Source organism: Myotis nattereri (genome assembly GCF_964212035.1).
Source record: "Myotis nattereri genome assembly, chromosome: 3".
NCBI lineage: Eukaryota > Metazoa > Chordata > Mammalia > Chiroptera > Vespertilionidae > Myotis > Myotis nattereri.
This window is the reverse complement of record NC_138077.1, coordinates 114,149,043-114,172,999: the sequence shown is the minus strand read 5'-3', so window position 1 is coordinate 114,172,999 and position 23,957 is coordinate 114,149,043. Positions and strand designations below refer to the sequence as shown.

The 23,957-nt window shown below is 39.4% G+C and overlaps 1 protein-coding gene across 2 annotated transcripts in view; it reads right to left on the bottom strand.

Moving 5' to 3' along the window:
• Nucleotides 1–23,957, bottom strand: part of XRN1 (5'-3' exoribonuclease 1) — a 196,022-nt gene that overhangs the window by 147,856 nt on the left and 24,209 nt on the right. For both annotated transcript variants that reach the window (XM_081086155.1, XM_081086156.1), the window contains exon 2: nucleotides 15,783–16,015. In XM_081086155.1, the coding sequence (XP_080942281.1) occupies nucleotides 15,783–16,015 (233 nt within the window). The remainder of the gene's footprint in view (nucleotides 1–15,782; nucleotides 16,016–23,957) is intronic.

Sequence of the window (23,957 nt, the reverse complement as noted above, 5' to 3'; positions counted from 1 at the left end):
GTTCCCACCCGACCCTCCCCCCTCAACCCTCCCCCCACTGTCCTCATCCATAGGTGGACGATTTTTGTCCAATCTATTTCCGCATCCCCCACACCCCTTCCCCACCCAAGAATAGTCAGTTCACTCCTTTTCTATGCCCCTGATTCTATTATAAACACCAGTTCATTCTGTTCATCAGATTATTTATTCACTTGATTTTTAGATTTGCTTGTTGATAGATGTATATTTGTTATTCATAATTTGTATCTTTACTTTTTTTTTCCGTCTTCCTCTTCTTAAAGAATACCTTTCAGCATTTCATATAATACTGGTTTGGTGGTGATGAACTCCTTTAGCTTTTCCTTATCTGTGAAGCTCTTTATCTGACCTTCAATTCTGAATGATAGCTTCGCTGGATAAAGTAATCTTGGTTGTAGGTTCTTGGCATTCATCACTTTGAATATTTCTTGCCACTTCCTTCTGGCCTGCAAAGTTTCTGTTGAGAAATCAGCTGACCGTCGTATGGGTACTCCCTTGTAGGTAACTGCCTTTCTTTCTCTTGCTGCTTTTAAGAGTCTCTCTTTGTCCTTTGCTCTTGGCATTTTAATTATGATGTGTCTTGGTGTGGTCCTCTTTGGATTCCTTTTGTTTGGGGTTCTCTGCACTTCCTGGACTTGTAAGTCTATTTCTTTCACCAGGTAGGGGAAGTTTTCTGTCATGATTTCTTCAAATAGGTTTTCAATATCTTGCTTTCACTCTTCTTCTGGCACCCCTATAATTCGGACGTTGGTACGCTTGAAGCTGTCCCAGAGGCTCCTTACACTATCTTCTTTGGATTATTTTTCCATTTTGCTTTTCTGGTTGGGTGTTTTTTGCTTCTTCGTATTTCAAATCGTTGACTTGATTCTTGCAATCCTCTAGTCTGCTGTTGGAACTCTGCATAATATCCTTTATTTCAGTCAGTGTATGCTTAATTTCTAGTTGGTCCTTTTTCATAATCTCGAGGGTCTCACTAGATTTCTTGAGGATCTCACTACATTTATCGGCGGTCTCACCACTTTTTGAGGAACTTACTAAATTAATGGCGGTTTCTAGAAAGTTCTTGAAAAACCTTAAAAGTGTGGTTTTGAACTCTATATCCAGTAGTTTGCTTTCCTCCATTTCTGTCATTTGTGACCTGTTTCTTTGTCTCCGCATTTTTTATGCTTCCCTGTGTTGGTAGAGTAGCTTTGTGTGCTAGGTGTCCTATAGGTCCCAGTGGCTCAGCCTCCCCGATTACCTGAGGTGGACACTCTTGGTGCACCCTTTGTGGGCTTTCTGCACAGTGTTGTTGTAGTTAAGCCTTGATTGTTGTAGGTATCACTGGGAGGAATTGACCTGCAGGCCAATTGGCTGCGAGAATCAGCTGTGTCTACAGTGGGAGAACTTCTGTGCTGAAGACACCCTTATGAGGCAAGACTTGCTTCAGTGGGGCTTTGGTGCTCACTGAGTCTCCCCTCTGAGTGTGTCCCTTATGATTTGGAGGAGTTGTAATTGGATGGTCCCACTCTGACCACTGGGTACACTGGCTCCTGGATCTAAGGAGGTGCTAATTTAGCCTCTGTCTGAGGCTACCCAGCAAGATATACGAAGAGATCTGCAGATTCCCCTTCCTTGTTTGGGGTTGGAGGTGCCCAAATGAGGCCCAGCTGTGAAGTAATGCAAGCTCCTGTGGGGCCTTGGGCCTTTTCTTGGAAGTTCTGGGTCTGTCTGGCCCAGCTGAAGTTTGTTAGGTAATTTTCAGATTGCAAAGTGCCAGGGCATTCATATGCAAAAGCCTCTGCTGCAGCTTGGGTGGGGTGGAGTCTCAGGGAATGAACAGGGCGGAGCAAGCAGCTATGGCTGATCCTCAGCCATGACCTAAGGGGCCACGCATCTCAGTGTCCGGGTAGTCACTGCAAGCACCTTTGAGAGAAAGCCGCCCTCGAGGTCCGAGTTCTGCCCGCTGCCAGACAGTCCAGTTTCTCCCTGTATGAGTCTGGGTCCCCAGAGACTCACCCGGAACTGGAGTTCAGAGCAGTTGGGGGCTTGTGAGTCCCTCCCGATTCAAAAAGACAGCCGCGTCCTCTGTTGCCACCCCTTGCCGCGTATGCCTCCGTACCTCTGTTCTTCCGCACCTCCTCGGAGTCTCAGTGTGCTTTTCTCATTCCTTCTAGTTGTAGAATTTCCACTCAGCCAGCCTTCCTGTGGTTCTAGATGATGTCCGTTTTGTCTTTTAGTTGTATTTTTGAATTTTTTGTGGGAGGCAGCAATTTCTGGTGTTTACCTATGCCGCCATCTTGGTTTTCTCTGTTTAGCTTCTATAATTGAAATTTTGTTGCCGTCACTGGACCTAATAGCCGGCCCCTGCTCGCTCGAGCTCTGCGGTCACAGCCTGCTGAAAGCAGGTATCTGGGGTTTGTTTAGTTTCTATAATTGAAACTTTGTTGCCGTCACTGGAGCTAAGAGCTGGTCTCCTGCTCGCTCCTGCTCACTCCTGCTCCGTGGTCATGGCCTGCTGAAAGCAGGTATTTGAGGTTTATTTAGCTTCTATAATTGAAACTTTGTTGCTTTCCGAGCTCAGAGCCGGGCCACGGCAGGTGGGGAACCTTGGCTTCCTCCATCACTGGAGCAAGCAAGCCTCCTGCTTGCTTCAGCTGCGTGGCTGCCATTTTGGTTGGGTTAATTTGTATATCTCGCTGATTAGCCAATGGGAGGCATAGCAAAGGTATGTTCAATTACCATGTTTGTCTATTATTAGATAGGATATGCAAAACCCATGGACACAGACAATAGTGTGATGAAGGCCTGGGGCAAGGGACAGGGGTGGGCTAGAAGGAGTCAATGGGGGGAAAAAGGGGGCCATCTATCATACTTTCAACAATAGATATAATAAAACAAACGAACTCACAAAAATTCTTCACAGGTTTCAATGTTCCTTATGTCAACAACATTGTAATAGTATAAAACTGACAATTACAAATAGTTATTATAAACTAATCCCTTTCTTTTTTTAAAGGGTAGTTTATTAATTTTTAGGGAGAGAGGAAGGGAGAAGAGAAAAACATCGATGTTAGAGGGTAACATTGATTGGCTGTCTCCTGCACGCCCTTCACCAGGGATCAAGCCCACAACCCAGGCATTTGCCCTGACCGGGAATCGAACCAGCAACCTTTCAGTACCCAAGAGGACACCCAATCAACTGAGAAATACCAGCCAGGGCAAGTAATTCCTTTCTTATCACTGGTAAACAGAAAATTCATCCTGGGAACAAGCTCAAAAGTACTGAATTAAACTTTTATTATACAGGCTTAGGCAAAAGTAGGTTTATAGTTGTGAGTATGTAAAAGAGTTTATTCTTGTATTATTACTTGTGCTTCTTGTTTGATATTATTAAATGTATATACAGGGTGGAAAAAAGTATATTTACAACTGTTCATATGGAAAATAATACAATAATTAATATTAACATGATCTCTAAGAATATTATATAAAAATAATTATAAAATTGTAATGTATATCTTTAGGTTTCCTCATAAAAACATTTAAAATAAAAGCTTAATAAAACTAATGGCAACAGTTGGCAAAATCATTTCACATTTAGGGCAATCAGATTTACTAGAAAGATCATGAATTTTAGAGTCAGTGGAACCTAGATTTGAACAGAAGCATCCCAGCTACTGTCTGGTTTCTCCTGTAATCCATTTGTGGCACATCAGCATGCTACATGGCAAACAAGTTAGGAAACTCTGCTTTATGTACATTTTCTATAGCCTTGTTACTGTGCCCTGTGGAATTCTATTTCTATGATAAACAAACTTTTCTTCATATTTAACCTCTCTCTTACCAACGCCTTCTACATAACAAAACCTCTGAAGATATCAACTTATTTGTAATCTCTCCAACGAAAGCCATTCTGTCCTTTTTTCTTCCCTTCACTCTTAGGTTGAACAAACGATTATTTGTTACTATGTGCCAAATTCTTGGCATATAATAAAAGAGAAACTCTAGTAGGGAAACAAAAAATTAAACAGCCATAATGTTTAATAGAATGTTGGCCAAGGGAAAAGGTAAGACTATTAATCTAGGTCATAGATTATGATGGCCTAAGTTCAGAAAGTAGCAGTAAGATGAAAATAAGTAAATGGATAGGAAGAATTTTAAAAGGAAATCTAAGATGGCTGCCAACAGGATGGCAGGCTACAAGATACTGTGTAAGAGAACGAAAGGAGAGTGCGTGGATGAGCGCAGAGTGTCTATTTGTGAGTGAGGGACAGCTATATTCCAAGGGACTGTTGGGGACTGCTGGACTAGGCTCCGCTGGCCGGGCAGCCTCTGCTGCTGCTGAAATCTATCCTGGAGTGGTTGGCTTTGCTGCTGAGGCCACGCCATTTTGAAGGGGAGAGTGGCTGTGAACGGAAGCCTAGCCTCACCTTCAACCAGGGAGACCTCGGATACCTCCAAGGACCCTACAACCACAATGCCTCGGGACCAGCTGCGAACCCACGAACACCAGGACTCCAGCTTCCCCAACCACGGGCGCCCACTCTGTCCAGTGGAGACAAAGTGGCGCAAATACGTGGATGCAATGAGCCCTGCTCCTTCGCACAGAGTAGATAGAAAAACAACTGAATCGAACAACACCCACTTGGAATTGGCAAGTTAAACACAGCTGGTGAGGCAATCCGTGGATGGAAAGGTCAGATATTGCCTAGAGCAGTGGTTCTCAACCTTCCTAATGCTGCGACCCTTTAATACAGTTCCTCATGTTGTGGTGACTCACAACCATAAAATTATTTTCGTTACTACTTCATAACTGTAATTTTGCTACTGTTATGAATCATAATGTAAATATCTGATATGCTATATGTGTTTTCCGATGGTCGCAACCCACAGGTTGAGAACCACTGGCCTAGAGAAAGGTGAGGTCTGGGATCCAGGCTGGAGGGAGAAATGCGTGCAGCGACATCTAGAGTCTCAAAGGAAGACTGCGTCCCACAAAATCCACGGCCATTGGGGTCAGTGTAGCCTGCGAATGTGGAAGGGGGTCCACAGGGCTACTGGCAGAAGGGGATTCTAGAAATCAGCCCACAGCTGGGCTGGGCCAAGAAAGGCAGCCTTAACTTCTATCAGTATACTAGCTGCGCAGTGCCAGGGGAAAAAGATGTGCACAGAGACATGCACAGTGCCAGGGTAAAAAGTTGCGAGGCTACGCACTTACTCTGGCTTTTTTTCTTTTTAAGTCCTTGCTTTTGATTACTAAGCCAAGTACACAGGATCTTCCAATTAAAAACATTCACTGAGACTGCAGGGTAAAGTTGTTTTTGTGAAACCTGGGGATCAGAGTGGGGAGAGACTAACAGAAAACCAGGTCTGGGGCAGTCTATTCCCCCAACCCAGTATTAAGTGCGGCAGGGAAAGCAATATGTAAATATTGGGTAGAGAGGCCTTTTATCCTCAGATATTAATACAGAAACACTATCGCCCAGGGGTTGAATCACAAATGGACTCTTGTGTAAATACAACTAAAGGCAGTCTGAGAAACAAAGAGATCCTGCCTGCTTGAAAACAGGGTTGTGGCTTATGACACAGAGGAGTGGTGGATTGCAGAGAACTTCAATACTGTCCTGACTACATGATAGAAAACAGACGTGCCAAACAGAACAGTAGAGGAAGTATGACCTTCACTATTCCACATTTTTATTTTTTATCTTTTACTTAAGAAACTACATTTTTTTCTCACTTGATTTTACCTTTTTATTATATTTTTAATTATTATTATTACTACTATTATTTTACCTTTTTTTCAAGTTTTATTTTATTTTTCTCTATTATATTTGGGATTAGTGTTCTACTTTCTAATCTTATTTTTCCTTTAGCATTATTTTACTCTACCTCAATTTTTCCTTTAAGCCAACACTCTCTTACTTTTCCCTTTTTTTGTCTTGTTTCTCTTACACTGTTCCTGCTTTACTTTTTTCTTATCCTTCCTTTTTACGCCATTAAAAAGTGATCTTACTTATATATCTAATTTCCGCTCCCCTGCTCCAAGTTCATAAACACTTCTCTCTTCTGTTTCTTCACTATCCAAATTTTTTTTTAATCTTTTTCTTTCTGTCTGTCTTGTTGTTGTTTGATTGTTGATTAGCTTGTTGCTTTTTTTGCTTCTGTTTTTCCTGTGCCCATTTGTTATCTTCTTCTACTAATAGCTTAATCAATCGCCATCACCAACTCAGGCCTATCTACTCTCTATTCTCCTTTTCCAATAGTTAATGAACACATAGATAAAAGCAGGGTAAAATTTAATATATTAAATTTTCTTTTATATATATTTTAACATATATACATATTTTTCTTTTTTTGTATTTTGTTTTTTACCTTTCTTCTTATACACTCATTCTCTTTCTACCTCCTCTATACTGAATTGAGGCTATTTCTCCATACATTCAATTCCTTCATCTTACCTTTGGGAAATAAGATCTGCCTCCTCAGATTCATCTGGGTGTTTTTTGTTTGCATTTTTTTGGATTCGTTGTTGTTTGTAGTTTGCATTCATCTTTGGGTGTTTCTTCTCTGCATATTTTTGATCAGTTGTTCTTTCATTGGAGTTTTCTCCCCATATACATATATTTCCCCCCTTCTTTTTTCTTCTCTTCCTTTTCTCTCTTACATTTTGTCCTTTTCTCAATATCATTTGCACACTCTTTTCTCTCCCCTAATTCTCTTTTCTCTGGTGGTCACCTATATTTGAGGTTATTAGTATCGTGATTACATTTGTGTTTGGTGCCTTGTGCGTTGGGTCTTGTTGTGTTGTATCTTGTACCTTTAAGTCAATGCAGGAGAGTGAGAGTTACAAAACCAGACACCCAGAGAGGAATGATCATGGGGAGACAAAGAAACAGCCTGCATACGGGAGAAATGGAGGCATCACCAGAAAAGGAAGTAAACGAAATGGAGGCAAGCAATATGTCAGAGAAAGAATTCAGAGAAATAGTCATAAGGTCACTGAAAATGATGGAAGACAAATTCAACAATATGTGTAAGAACCAAAAGGAAATGAAGAATCTAGAAGAAATAAAAAATGATATCACTGCAATAAAGAACTCAATAGAAAGCATCAACAGTAGACTAGAAGAAGGGGAAGGCCACATCAGTGAGCTAGAAGACAAGGTAGGAAAAAATACTCAAGCAGAGCAGCATCTAGAAAAAAACTTAAAAAACAGGAGGAGAGCTTAAGGGAACTTTGGAACAAGACAAAACAAAACAACATCCGCATAAAAGGGGTTTCAGAAGGAGAGGAAATTGAGCAAGGAATAGAAAACCTGTTTGAAGAAATAATGACAGAAACTTCCCTGATATAGGGAAGAAAAAACTCACAAGTTCAAGAAGCACACAGAGTCCCAAATAAGATGAACCCAAAAAGACGGACACCAAGACACATTATATTCAAATTGGAAAAGGCAACAACAAATTAAGAATCTTAAAGGCTGCCCGAGAGAGACAGAAAGTTACCTACAAAGGATCACTCATCAGACTATCGACTGATTTCTCAAGAGAAACACACCAGGCCAGAAGAGAATGCAATGAAATATACAAAGTCATGCAAAGCAAGGGTCTGAGTCCAAGTATACTGTACCCAGCAAGGCTATCAATCAAAATTGAGGGTGAAATCAGGAGTTTCACAGATTAAAAAGGACTAAGGGAGTTTATTACCACCAAACCAGCAATGCAAGAAATGCTAACGGGTCTGCTATGATATGAAGAAATAGGAAGCAAAGACAGAACACAGGCATAAAGAATAAAAATGGCGACAAACAAGTACCTATCAATAATACCTTTAAATGTAAATGGATTAAATGCCCCAATAAAAAGACCCTGGAGAGCTGAGTGGATAATAAAACATGACCCATATATCTTCTGTCTACAAGAAACCCGCCTCAGAACAAAGGACTCACACAGACTGATGGTGAAGAGGATGAAAAAAGGGTTCCAGGTTAATGGAAATGAAAAAAAAAGCAGGGGTAGCAATACTTATATGTGACAAATTAGACCTCAAAGTGAAGGCCATAACAAGAGGTAAAGAAGGCCACTTAATAATACTAAAGGGATCAATACAACAACAAGACATAACACTGGTAAACATATATACACCCAATACAGGAGTACCCAAATACATAAAAAAAACTTCTGGAGGATATCAAGGGAGAGATTGACAGCAATAGAGTTATAGTAGGGGACTTTAATACCCCACTAACACCACTGAACAAATCCTCTAAAAAAACAATGAGCAAAGAAACAGCAATCCTAAATGACTCACTAGATCAGATTGAATTAATAGACATCTTCAGAACATTTCACCCCAAAGCCACAAAGTATACATTCTTCTAAAGGGAACATGAGTCATTTTCAAAGATAGACCACATACTGGGGCATAGACAAAGTCTCTTCAAATTCAAGAAGACAGAAATCATATCAAGCATCTTCTCAGATCACAATGGCATAAAACTAGAAATCAACTACAATAAAAACAATAAAAAAAAAATCAAACACCTGGTAGCATGCTAAATAGCATGCTACTAAAAAATGACTGGGTTACCAAAGAGATTAAAGGAGAAATAAAAAACATCATGGCAAGAAATGACAATAAAAACACAACTATCAAAAATCTATGGGATACAGTGAAAGCAGTCTTGAGAGGGAAGTTCACAGCTCTACAGGCCTACCTCAAAAAAACAAGAAAAAATGGAAATAAATTGTCTAATCCTACAAATCAAAGAGTTAGAAAGAAAGCAACAAGAAAAGCCCAGCTTAAGCAGAAGGAAGGAAATAATAAAGAGCACAACGGAGATAACAACATAGAGACCAAAAACAAAAACAAAAACAATACAAAAGATCAACAAAACCAAGAGTTGGTTCTTTGAAAGGATAAACAAGATTGATAAACCTCTGGCAAGGCTCACCAAGAAGCCAAATAAACAAAATCAGAAAGAGGTGAAGTAACAACTGATCCCACAGAAATACAAACGATTATGAGAGAATTCTATGAACAACTCTATTCCAAAAAAATTGACAACCTAGACGAATGGACATATTCTTAGAAAAATACAAGCTCCCAAAACTCAATTTAAGAAGAATCAAAAGACCTGAAAAGGCTGATAAGTACCAAAGAAATTGAAATAGTGACTAAAAATCATCTAGGAAATAAACGCCCTGGTTTGGACGGCTTTACAGGGAAGTTCTACCAAGCATAAAAGAAGAACTAAAACCTATCCTCCTCAGACTTTTCCAAAAATTCAAGAGGAAGGAACACTTCCAAGCTCTTTCTATGAAGCCAGCATTACCCTAATCCCAAATCCAGATAAAGATACCACAAAAAAAGAGAACTACAGGCAAATATCCTTGATGAACATAGATGCAAAAATCCTCACGAAAATTCTAGCAAATCGGATTCAGCATTACATTAGAAAGATCATACACCATGACCAAGTGGGATTTATTCTGCGGATGCAAGGATGATACAATATCCACAAATCAATAAATGTGATACATCACATAAAGAAACTGATAGACAAAAATCACATAATCATATCAATTGATGCAGAAAAAGCATTTGACAAAATCCAACACCCTTTCTTGATAAAAACTCTCAGCAAAGTGGGAATAGAGAGATCATACCTCAACACAATAAAAGCCCTATATGACAAACCTACAGCGAACATCATACTCAGTGGGCAAAAACTAAACTCATTTCCCCTAAGAACAGGAACAAAACAGGGATACCCACTTTTGACACTCCTGTTCGACATAGTACTGGAAGTGCTAGCCACAGCAATCAGACAAGAAGAAGAAATAAAAGCATCCAAATTGGAAAAGAAGTAAAACTGTCCTTATTCACATATGACATGATACTGTATAGAGAAAATTCCAAAAACTCCATAAAAAAAATACTAGACCTAATAAATGAATTCGGAAATGTAGCAGGATACAAAATTAACACCCAGAAATCTATGGCCTTTTTATACACCAATAATGAACTCACAAAAAGAGAAATGAAAAAAATAATCCCACTTACCATTGCAACAAAAAATTTAAGACACCTAGGAATAAACTTAACTAAGGAGGTAAAAGACCTGTACTCGGAAAACTACAGGACATTAAAAAAGAGATAGAGGAAGACATAAACAAATGGAAGAACGTACCATGTTCATGGATTGTTAGAATAAACCTCATTAAAATGTCCATTCTACCCAAAGCAATCTACAGATTCAATGCAATCCCAATTAATATTCCAATGGCATATTTCAAAGATCTAGAACAAACTCTCCAAAAATTCATCTGGAATAAAAAATGACCACGAATAGCTACAGCTATCCTGAGAAAGAAGAACAAAGTTGGAGGCATCACAATATCAGATATCAAGCTATATTACCAAGCCACAGTTCTCAAAACTGCCTGGTACTGGCACAAGAACGGACATATAGACCAATGGAACAGAACAGAGAACCCAGAAATCGACCCAAGCCATTATGCTTAATTAATATTTGACAAAGGAAGCAAGAGCATACAATGGAGTCAAAACAGTCTCTTTAATAAATGGTGCTAGGAAATTTGGTCAGATACATGCAAAAAAAAATAAAACTAGATCACCAACTTACACCATACACAAAACCAAACTCAAAATGGGTAAAGGACTTGAATGTAAGATGGTAAACCATAAAAATCCTACAAGACTCCATAGGCAGCAAAATAGCAGACATATGTCATAGCAATATCTTTACTGACACAGCTCCTAGGGCAATGGAGACTAAGGATAAAATAAACAAATGGGACTACATCAAAATAAAAAGCTTCTGCACAGCAAAAGAAACCATCAACAAAACAACAAGAAAGCCCAATGCATGGGAGAACATATTTGCCAATGGTAATTCAGATAAGGGTTTAATCTCCAAAATTTACAGAGAACCCATACAACTTAACAAAAGGAAGATAAAACGATATAATCAAAAAATGGGCAAGGGACCTAAATAGACGCTTTTTGAAATAGGACATAAATAAGGTCCAGAGACAGTTGAAAACATGCTCAAAGTCACTAATCATCCAAGAGATGCAAATCAAAACAACAATGAGGTACCATCTCACACCTGTCAGAATGGCTATCATCAACAAATCAACAAACGACAAGTGCTGGGGAGGATGTGGAGAAAAAGGAACTCTCCTTCACTGCTGGTGGGAATGCAGACTGGTGCAGCCACTGTGGAAAACAGCATGGCGTTTTCTCAAAAAATTAAAAATGAAACTGCCATCTGACCCAGTGATCCCACTTCTAGGAATATATCACAAGAAACCAGAAACAGCAATCAGAAAGGATATATGCACCACTCTGTTCATAGCAGCACAATTTACAATAGCTAAGATTTGGAAAGAGCTTAAGTGCTCATCAGCAGATGAATGGATTAAAAAACTATCTACACAATGGAATACCACTATGCTGCTAAAAAAAGAAGGAACTTTTACCATTTGCAACAACATGGCTGGAACTGGAGAGCAATATGCTAAGTGAAATAAGCCAGTCGGATAAAGATAAATATCACATGATCTCATTCACAAGTGGAATATAATGATCAACATAATTTGATGAACAAGAATAGATCCACAGACAAATGGTACAGGGCGGGGGTGGGGGTTAGAGAGCAGCCAAAGGACTTGTATGCATGCATATTAGCATAACCAATGGACACAGACACTGGGGCGGTAGGGGCTTGCCTGGGTGGGAATGGCTGGGGGAGTGGGGTCAATTGGGGAAAATGGAGACATATGTAAAACTTCAGACAATAAATAAATAAAATTTTAAAGAAAGAATTAAAAAAAAATTTTTTTTAAGAGATTGGATAAAGAGAAATGAAGAACAGGAAGAATTCCAAATTGCTCTTGGACTTTTGGGTTGAGCAGCTATTTGCATGGTGTTGTCATTCACTAAAACAGGCAAGATAGCCCAACCGGTGTTGCCCAGTGGTTAAGCATTTACCTATGAACCAGGAGGTCACAGTTCGATTCCTGGTCAGGGCACATGCCAAGGTTGTTGGCTTGGTCCCCATTAGGGCGTGTGCAGGAGGCAACATATTGATGAGATGATTCTCTTTCATCACTGATATTTCTCTCTTTCCCATTCTCTCTGAAATCAATAAAAACTTTAAAAAAAGAAATAGGCAAGACAGAATGAAGGCAGTTTTGAGGCAAAGAGGAGTTCAGTTCTGAACATGTTAAACCTGAAATGTAACCTTTGGTATCCAAAAGGAAACATTTAGCAGGAATATGGATATATAGAGAGCTCTGGAGTGTTATCTACCAGAAAGATACATTTGGGAGTCCTCAGTACAGATACAGTAATTAGTCATTGGATAAGATTACTTAGGACCCAGGATAGAACCTTAAGAAACATCAATATTTAAGAACAAGCAGAGGATGAGAGGGTAATAATAAGAATAATAAGGTGCAGTCAATGTGTGGTTACATGACAGAAAGGAAGTTCAAAAAAGAAAGGTCAACTGTTAAAATATTGTAGAAAAATGAGGTAATGTACAGAGTTATTCGTTAGATTTCCCTATAAGGATTCCACTAGTAATCTTGTTAGTCTCAGTGGAATGGGGGGGATGAAAGCCAGAGAGAGCAGATTTTAAAGTGAGTTAGAGATGTGGAAAGATTATGATTAAAGATTATGAATGGAGAAAGTAGTCGCTGTGGAGAATGAGAAAGTGCTAAGTGGGGGATTTGGGGCACTTGGAGCACTCGATGCCAGCACAGTACTTAGTAAATGTGTTTGGTGGTGATGGTGAATTGGCCCTCAGCATCCATTCTATCCCTACTTTGTCTTCTAATACTGGAGAGGTTGGAAAGCTAAAAAAATTAAACTCTTGTGCTTTCCTGCAGTGAGGTTTCTAGACATTACTTAGATTTTATCAGTCAAATGCCTCCAAAACGGTTTCGAAGGTAGAAGTGAGATACTAGAGTAGTGTGCATGTGTGTGGGGTGTTTCATCAGTAGAAGAGATCTTAATATTCAGCAGCTTAGTAGGTGCTGAAAAGCAAGGTACAGGGCATCTGCTTTTTGCTACAGATGGAGCAGGTGCTCTAGAGCTAACAGATTCAGTGTTAGCGTCTTCATTACTGAATTTTAACCAAAATAATGTATTCTTGGAGCCAACAGCTCAGGTGGTAGTTTGTTAATCTCTGAAACACAATAAAGGTGTAAGTAAGTTCCTGGAACCACCTTTTCGGGTGGGGCCTCTGAACTCACCTTCATCAAAGTGGTAGCAGCAGTGCCATCTACTGGTGGGTCAATTGTATGGTGTGTTCAGGAAATCATTCCTGAATGTTCACCTAGATTCTCACGCTTTTGGCTCTTAGAACAATTTTTATAGGCACCTAATTCTATTATAGACCTTTCTGCTTAAAATAGCTAGAATTCTATTCCCAGAAACTGAATACTGACTGATACAATGGGCTTATATAACTCTTTCTCAACACTACATTTTCTAGCCCAGTAGTTCCCCAAAACTAGTTTAACATATACCAGGGGAGTCTAGTAAAAATGGTTTCCAGGGCCCAATTTTTAGAGATTCAGGTTAAAAAAGTCTTAGATGGTATTTGAGAATCTACATTTTAGTAAGAGATGGTCCTTGTGTTCAAAGATTTCAGAGTTCCATTATCTTCAGTATTTTTTCTCTTTTGATATTTAAACCAGTACTTTTGGCCATCCTTCTCCTATTCTCACTGGTAGCTTCCAAGATACTCTCAAGTTCCTTGATGATTTCCACATTTGATTCTACTGGTGCCCTTTGGACTACTTTACTTGCCATAGTGGTGAAAGGATTCATTATGCTAATTATCCATTAAATATGCTAAACTCAGGGTTTCTTTCCTTCAATTTCAATAACCCTCTTAACTTTACTTCTGCTACTCACAAACAAGGACACAGCATGCTCTCATTGTTATTCAGAAATATTTCACAGGTCCAGGATTTTGACTTTTAAACCCTCTCTGTGTGTATAACCTCTTTTCATCCTTTTACTTTTTTTTTTTTTTTAAATATATTTTATTGACTTTTTAGAGAGGAAGGGAGAGGGATAGAGAGTAAGAAACATCGGTGAGAGAGAAACATCGATCAGCTGCCTCCTGCACACCCCCTACTGGGGATGTGCCCGCAACCAAGGTACATGCCCTTGACCGGAATCGAACCTGGGACCTTTCAGTCCACAGGCCGACGCTCTATCCACTGAACCAAACCGGTCAGGACCATCCTTTTACTTCTACAATCCAACTCACAGGGCTGATAATACAGGGTGGGGCAAAGGGAGGTTTACAGTTCTGAGTATGCAAAACAGTTTATTGTTGTATTATTATTTATTAATGTATTATTTTCCATAGAAACAACTGTAAACCTACTTTTGCCCCACCCTGTACATCAAACGTCCTAACTCAGACCTAGTTTCACTTGACCTGGAGTCATGCTCAGTCAGCAGCTAGCCCAGAATCTAGGCATTCAACAAATGTTTGTTGAATTAAATTAAAATAGCAATGATATTCTGATAAGAACAATCTCTCAGATCATTCTGCAGTTTCCTAGCTCAAGGCATACTACTATAGAAGCTTTCTCTGTTACTACCATTTGCAAATTATCAGTAAAGTATTTGAAAAATTTGTGAGGGAATAACAGAATAACTTTATAGAGCCCAACATAGGTGTTAGACATGAGCAGAGCAAGGATGATGGGTCAGGTATAGAAACTCACCAGGGCAGAAAGCCCCTGGATGCCTTACAAGGGGCAAAACTGGGAAAACAAGAACCTTGCCTAGCATATCACTGGTCAGGCAGTTTAGACCCCTGACCTTTTCCTCCCTAGAGATAACATCTAGGTCTCAATTATATCAATTATATCTCAGCTCCAGGCCCCAAAAAGCAGCAAAACCAGACAAGTGATGCCTTGGCTGCCTCAGGCCCCCTTGCCCTGGCACCAACCAATCAGTAGAGACCACAACCCTGAAAGAGCATACTTGGAAAGCTAATGTATATTCTATTAAGACCCTCCCATAAGGTTTCCACCCGCAAGAAAGATAAATATACTCAGGACAAAGGACCCAGGTGCACTCTCTTTCTCCAAGGAGCACACACTTGCCCATTTGCCCACAGGCACGTACCTATCCCCCAACCTCTGAGGGCAAATGGGCAAGGGATCCCATGAGACCTGCAACCAGGAGAGCAATCGGAAGCAGCAGCTCATCCCAGGCTAACCCCGTGAACCTGTTTCCAAAGCCCCCTTTTCTCTGACTTCTCAGTGAGCCAAAGCAGCCCAGGCTAAGCTTTCCTGTTGCTTCTTCTATGCCCTTCTTTGTTTCAGTGTCCTAAGTACATTTTTGCTGCCATCATGGACCCAATACCCTTTGGCTCAGCTCTGTGTAGCCCTTTCCTTTGGATATCCCCATTCCCCAACCCCTTTTCCTTAAATAAATTCAATTTTTCTTTATTCACCACCTGAGATAGCTATTTAGCCCACCTGCACACCACAGATTTTAACCTTTCAACAGCTTTGAGAAATGACACCTCACTTGAATTACTAATTTGTTTACTTAATTGATAAAATGTTACATTATAATTATAGTTTCATTTCTCGAGAAATTTAAGCAGAAAAGAAACATGAACAGAAGATGCATTGTGTTAAGTCAGTTATCATTAAAATAATATATTTTATTAATCTAAATAGTATCCTAAAATAAGACATGAATGCTTTACCTAAAACGCCTTCCACGCTGCTGGTTCATTTTTGCTCGAGGAGCCACACCATCAACAGCCATAAAAAACACTTTCCTAGGTTTAATAATGCGAAACAACACTTCCAAGTAGTGAAAAATATCAGTAAAAATTTTATCATCTGAAATTCTGAAGTGAACATCATCATCATTAGGATGGGAACACTGATGTATAATTCCATTCATATCCAGATACAAGTTGTCAAATTCAGGTATCTAAAAAAAAAAAAAATGATGAAGATCATTATTATAATTATAATCAACCATGGATATTTAAGAGGCTGGACAAAGCAGCCAATAAAAAGCAGGATATTGGGGCATTCTTATTATATAAAAACAGTGAACAACCACATTTGAATAAAGAAAGTAAAGGGGAAAAAACAGAAGCACTGGTAAGATGGAGACATATTATATGGTTACGTGCATAATGTAGCAATAGCTTGATCAAAGTTACTGTCAGGAAATTATCTATTTAAAATAAGATAACCTGGGAAAACACCATAAAAAGTGCTTGGTTCATTTGGTACTCAAAATATTAGTTTCTCTTCTTCCTACTGTTTGACATTAACTCTCAAAACCTCAATTTTCTCTAAGAATGGATTATTACTGTAATGTCCATTTATATAAAAAGGCTGTGTGTACATGATTATGAAAAGGTTTTACAAATGATTTAAAGCTTTACTATATATTTGGTTTCACTAAAATAGAGTCACTAATTTGGGTATATTATTTTATTAAATTTATTTTTGGTTACATGAATTTATTTTTCCTCTGTCTATATGTCTGGAACAAGAAAACACTACTGAAAAAAAATACATTAACCAAGAACTAAAATGGACATAACTTAATACCTGCAACATCTAGTGTAATTAAATAATTTTTATAGTCTGTATTACATACTAAAGAAAAGTGTTTTGAATTTTCAAGCTTAATAGACTTTCCTTGTGTAAACTTAATGAGAACCATCTCTGAAACAGTTATTCAAGTTTTACCATATGCACAGGTAACAATACATTTTCCTATTATTGAGAAAATGACATACCTTTGAGTTTTTTTTTGTTTTTTTTTTATTGGGGAGGGGTGTTGTGAAAAGTTTTGGCCTCTGAATCAATAAAACTATAAAATATTTCAGTAAAAACGCACTTGTGCTGAATACCACATAAAAAATTTAAATGCCCTTACTGAATAACAGACTCAACTGAAATAACTTATTATAATAATGAGATTTTAAAAGTAAATCAAAGATTTACTGTTTCAAAAAATCTGAAAACCCTCAATCAAAATATACATGTGATCTTTTTTTAAGGAGGTGGGAGTACTTTATAAAATGATTACAAAGTTTCCCTAGGAGAATAAACATACAAAGAATATTAAAAAGAATAAAAAAGAAAAATCCATTCTCTATATTAAAAATTATAAGACCATATGATTGAACCACATAGTTTAGAAGCAGTCTAAGTGTACATATAAATTTCGTACATAAGAGGCATTTCAAGTCTGAAAGAAAGAAATGGGGGCACCTAGGCAACTATTAGTAAACAAAGGTATCTCACTGTATAACGAAATAAATTCCATAAAGATTAGACATTTTAATTTGAGAAATAAAAGTAAAAAACTATAAAGAAGTATTTTGGAAATGTTAGGGTGGGGAAATCCAGAAATAAAAAACCAAACAGATGGTGGACTTGGCTATATAAAAATATATTTTTAAATCTACAGGGTTAAAAAAAAAAGCCATAAAAAAGTTTAATTGAATATAACAAAATGCAGGAAATGTTTGCAAATTAGGACAAAGTCAATATTCCTAACATACAAAAATCCTCAAATATAAATAAGGAAAAGAGCAAAGTTTAAAAGTAAGCATGGAAAATGCAAAGCAATGCAAAAAGGAACACAAATTGCTAAAAAACATATGAAAAGATGTTCAACATCCCCAAATATCAAATTAAACTGACACATCATTTTTCCTATCATGTTAGCAAAGATCAGTAAGATTGCTACCCATTATTGGTAAGGTTTGGGGAAATGCATAGTTCATATGTTATTATGGAGTGCCAGAGGAGAAGAAAGAAAGCAAGATACTGAAAACCTATTTGAAGAAATGACAGAAAACTTCCCCTACGTGGTGAAAGGAGGAGACTTACAATTCTAGGAAGCACAGAGAGTCCCAAATAAGAGGAACCCAAAGAGGTCCACACCAAGACACATCATAAATAAAATGTCAAGGGTTAAAGACAAAGAGAGACTCTTAAAAGCAGTCAGCAAGAAAAAAGCAGTTATTTACCTACAAGGGAGCACCCATATGACTCGAAGTATGCACATCTTTGACCCAGGATTTCTACTATTGAAAATTTATCCTGGGACATAATCATAAATTTGCATAAAGATATAAGTACAAAAATATTCATGTCAGTATTGCTCAGAAAAGATAAAAACTGAAAACCATTGAAAGGCCTCATAGAAAAGTGATGGCATGGACACAGACAACAGTATGGTTGACTGCCAGAGGGATGGGAGGGTGTGGGAGTTAGGAGAGGATAAAGGGGGAATAAATGGTGATGGAAGAAGACTTGACTTGGGATGGTAAACACACAATACAATATACAGATGATGTATTGTAGAATTATATGCCTGAAACCCATATAATTATATTAACCAATGTCACCCCAATAAATTCAATTAAAAAAAAAAGAAAATTGATGATGGTACATCCATTCAATGGAATACTCCACAATCCTATATAATAAAAGCCTAATATGCTAAGTGTCCAGTAGTCGGTTCAACCAATCAAAGCGTAATATGCTAATGATATGCTAAGGCCGCTCAAATGCTCACTGTGACCTGCACTGACCAACAGGGGGCAGATGCTCAGACTGGTAGGTTAGCTTGGTGCTAGGGTCTGGCCGGTCAGGACTGAGTGAGATGGGCCGGACATACCCTGGCGCCCTCCCACAGTCCCTCCCTGGTTGGCCAACCTCTTGCGTCCCTCCTCGGCCCCAATCGTGTACCGGTGGGGTCCCTCGGCCTGGCCTGCGCCCTCTCGCAATCCGGGACCCCTTAGGGGATGTAGGAGAGCTGGTTTCAGCCCAATCCCAAAGGCCAGGCTGAGGGACCCCACTGGTACACAGGGGTGCACCAGGCCTCTAGTTATAAATTATAATACAGATGGTCAAGTGACAACAAAAGTAGGTCATAAAATAGCAAGTATATTATTATCCCATTCATATCTACATATGTATTTTGCATAGAGAAGAAAGAAGTATACAGAAACAAGATGATAGGATTTCAGTTGCTTTTTACTTTCCTCTAATAGTTTTTACACCTTTCTGTATTAATACAAATTTTTACATAATGAGCACATATTACTTTTATAATCTGGAAAAAAACACTGTAATTTTCCTTTTAGAAAAAATATTTAAAATTCTCTTTAATTTAAGATTAATAAGAAAGATACAGAATGATTAACTAATCATCAGCTAATGCAGTAAAGAAAATGAGAACTTCCTAAACCCTCTCATTACACACACACAAACATCAATAAACCCTACTATTTTATTTAAAAAAAAAAAAGAAGAAAATGAGAACGTGCAGGAGAATAACTAGAAATTATAATAAAAATTTCAAGGTTATCTTATACTTTGCCCTCTTCCTCAACCCCATATCTAATTAGTTTCTGTGTTTTTTTTAAATTTAACATCCCAAATGTTTCTGCAATCTTACCCTCCTATCCATTCACGTTGTTTCAGGCAATTTCATCTTTTTCTCCATCCTGCTTCCCCATCTCAGCTTAAGGACCTCAGTTTTCCAACTGGACTGCTTTCTTACAGTTTTCTCTCTCACCAGTTCAGCCATTTTCCTAAAACATAATCTGATCATGTTGCTTTCTTACTTAAACCCACATGATTCTACAAATCCTTAATACCATGAAAGGTCCTGTATGATTTGGGTGCTATCTTTCCAACCAATATCATATGCTTTCTAATTTCCACATATATCCTACAAGCTAACTGCAGTAGAGAGCCCTACACGTGCTAGGCTTTCAAACCTCTGTGACTTTACAGATATTCCTACTACCAGAAATTCTTTTCTTTCCTACTTGCTCCTCACTCCCTGACCTTGAATCAGCTTTCAAGATCCAGCTCAGGTATCTTTGTCTGGAAGCTTTCCCTTCCTCACCCAAAGGGAAATGATGCTCCTTTCTTTATGTCGTATCTTACTTGATTTTGTGTTCCCAATAAATACAAGAATGCCAGAACATATTAGGTGCTCTACCCATCAAATGTCTGTCCTTTCCTGCTGAACTATAAAATTCCTCAAAGCAAGGTCTTTGATTTGGTCATGTTTAGAAGTCTTGGCACAATGTCTGACACAAAGTAGTAAATAAAAAATGATTAAAAATCTAATATGCTAAGTGTCCAGTCGACAGTTCAACCAATCAAAGTGCAATATGCTAATAATATGCTAAGGCTGCTCAACCGCTTGCTATGACGTGCACTGACCACCAGGGGGGTGCTGCTCAGCCAGAAGCCAGGCTCATGGCTGGCAAGCGCCCTGGCTCTCCTGCCTCCGCGGCAGCACTAAGGATGTCCGACTGCTGGCTTAGGCCCACTCCCGGAGGGCTCCCAGAATGCAAGAGGGCACAGGCCGGGCTGAGTGTACCCACGCCAAGTGCACAAATTTTGTGCACCGGGCCTCTAGTAAATTAATAAACAAATAAAGCTTCCCTTTACTGAATATGATAGTACATGTAGTCTTTACCATTCACTTAGAATACACATTCATGCTGCTTTCAATTGTAGTTATGTATTGAATTAACATCTTGGCATCTAATTTTCTCAAAACACTAGTTTCCTTTTGTTAGTATAACTTTGTATCCTACTTTTTGTCCTTGCAAAATGCCTTTTACATAAAGACAGTATCTATTTGACTGATTAAAAGAACTGTTAACAATTATTTTTCTCTAGCTCTTTAATACTATTTACCTTAAACAATCCCAAAGTTTTGTTGCTTCAATTAATTTTTAATATTCTATGTTTTAAGACATACTAAAACACCATAAATATTTTAATAAACTTTCAGTACACAATATTTTATATGCTATGTATGTTTTACAGATTATGTAATAAGCTGTACTTAAAAAATTCATTCACTCAATAAATATTTACTGAAGACCTATTATGTGCCACACATTGTGCTTGGGTCTGGGAAATACAATAAATATAGTAGTATAGTGCGGTGACCCGCACCTTGGAGAGGGTCCGACGGGTAGAGGCGGAGTGGGATGAAATACAAGAGTCCGGGGTTGGGAGGACTGGCACAAGGCACCAGCAACTTTATTCTTTACACACACAGTTTTATAGCTAAGCTGTGACTGGTCATGCTTCATAGATCACTGCTAGGGCTTGGCCTGTCATAGGGAAGTAACAGATCGTTACAGGCTGGGCAAGACTGAGCAAGCTTTGACTAGATCCATCTATTGTTTGACAGTTACTACGATATTTTTAGCTACAGAGGTCGTGCCTCGGTCAAGCCTTGTCTAGTTCCACTTTGCTGCAAACTCTAATAAAGCCTTAAACCTTTCCTGAGCTTTGACCTTAAAACCTTCCAGGATTGACATAGGGTAGAGTCCAGGGCTTTGCCATGTCCTCTGGTCAGCTTAGACTTTGCCAGCAGCATGACGGTCCCCAACAGTATAGCGAATAGAACAAAGGATAAGAAAAATAAACTCCATATACAAGAGCAATACTTTAAAATAGAAATGCCAATTTATGTTCCCTGTAATTTGAAAATTTAGGTTTTCACAGTCAAGAAACCATTTTAGCAAAATGTATAGAAGACAGGTTTTAAAAATACAGGCTCTAGCACAACAATGCGAATGAACTTAATTAAGTGTACAGTGCTGAACTGTACACTTAAAAGTGTGTAAAGTTGCCCAGCCAGTATTGCTCAGTGGTTGAGTGTCAACCTATGAACCAGGAGGTCATGGTTCGATTCCTTGTCAGTTCAATTCCTGGATCGGGGCACATGCCCAGGATGCGGGTTCAGTTCCTGGTGGGAGGCATGCAGGAGGCAGCTGATCGATGATTCTCTCTCATCATTTATGTTTTAATCTTTCTCGCCCTCTCCCTTCCTCTCTGAAATCAATAAAAATATACATATATATTTTTAAAAATGGGTAAAGTGGCAAATGTTATGTGTATTTTACTACAATTTTTTAAATTACAGGTTCTAGAGTATACTTTATCAAGAGAAAACTATATGGCTCCTAAAGGTATCAAAATTGTTGGGGGTTGGGGGGACTACAGGGTACATAATGAAGTGCTACAGTACATAAACAGATAGATGGTATAGCTGTGGTATTAAAATTTCATGGCACAGAGCGGGGAGGAGGTGAGTAAGAAAAAAAAGAAAACAAGTCTAAAGAGCCACATGGATGAGGGGCAATGATAAAAGAAAGGTTAAGAAGCACTATTCTGGCCCTGGCCATGTGACACAGTGGGTTGGAACATTGTCCCTACACGGAAAAGGTTTGATTCCTGGTTAGCACACATACCTAGGTGGCTGGCTCTATCCCAGGTCAGGTGAGTACGGGAGGCAACAGATGAATGTTTCTTCTCTCTCTCTCTCTCCCTCTCCCTCTTCCTCCCTGTCTAAAAAAAAAAAAAAATCTATAAAAACATATCCTGGGTGAGGATTAAAAAAGAAAAAAAAAGAAACACTATTCTGCAGCAATTCTGCTTAGTTTCAATTCAGCTCCAACACTTACTTTACTAGCTATGGAGCAATGTATTTTGGGTAAGTAACTCAATTCTTTTGTGAATCAGTTTTCTAAGCTACAAAAGGGAGATAATTCTAAGATTGCTATGATTAAATAAGTGAATGCATTTAAAACAGTGTTCAGCACATGGCAAGTGCTTAACAAATATCTATTATAATAGCACTGCACTGGATCATAATCACAAAGATTATGCTCTAAGAGTTTATAATTGTAACTAGAGGCCTGGTGCACAAAAATTTGTGCACTCGGGGGGAAGGGGGCGTCCCTCAGCCTGGCTTGTGCCCTCTCGCAGTCTGGGACCCCTCAGGGGATGACCACCTGCTGGTTTAGGCCCGCTCCCTGGGGGATTGGGCCTAAGATGGCAATCAGACATCCCTCTGGCAGCCCGGCAGCCCTCAGGGGATGTCCACTTGCCAGCGGGGACCAGGCCTAAACTGCAGTCGGACATCCTTAGCACTGCTGAGGAAGCAGGAGAGGCTCCCACCACCACCGCTGTAATGGCAGCCATCAGCCTGGCTTGTGGCTGAGCAGAGCTCCTCCCATGTGAGAGCGCTCTGACCACCAGAGGGCAGCTCCTGCATTGAGCGTCTGCCCCCTGGTGGTCAGTGTGTGTCATAGTGACCAGTCATTCCCAGTCATTCTGCTGTTAGGGTCAGTTTGCATATTACCCTTTTACTATATGGGACAGAGGCCTGATGCACGGGTGGGGGCCGGCTGGTTGGCCCTGAAGGGTGTCCTGGATCAGGGTAGGGGTCCCGCTTGGGTGCCTGGCCAGCCTGGATGAGGGGCTGATGGCTGTTTGCAGCTGGTCACACCCACTTCAGGGTGGGGGTCCCCACTGGGGTGCCTGGCCAGTCTGGGTGAGGGGCTGAGGGCTGTTTTCAGGCTGGCTGGTGACTGAAGCTCCCAACCTCTCCTTTTTTTCTTTTTTCTTTTTTTTTTATTCTGGGATTTATTTACCTTCTATGGTTGTCACTGGAACTGAGAGCCGGCTTTAGATGTGAGGCTCGGCTCCAGCTCTGAGACCTCGGCTGCTGAAAGCAGGTATCTGGGTTTGTTTGGGTTCTATAATTGTAACCCTGTTGTGGTCCTGCTAGCTCCAGCTCTGACGGCTGAAAGCAGGTTTCTGGGGTTTATTTACCTTCTATAATTGCAACATTGTTTCTTAGAGTGCAGCTCAGAGGCCGGCAGCGGCAGGCGGGGAACCTTGGCTTCCTCCATCACTGGAGCAAGCAAGCCTCCTGTTCGCTTCAGCTGCCTGGCTGCCGGCCGCCATCTTGGTTGGCAGTTAATTTGCATATCGCCCTGATTAGCCAATGGGAAGCATGTCGGAAGTATGGTTAATTATCATGTTTGTCTATTATTAGATAGGATTATATG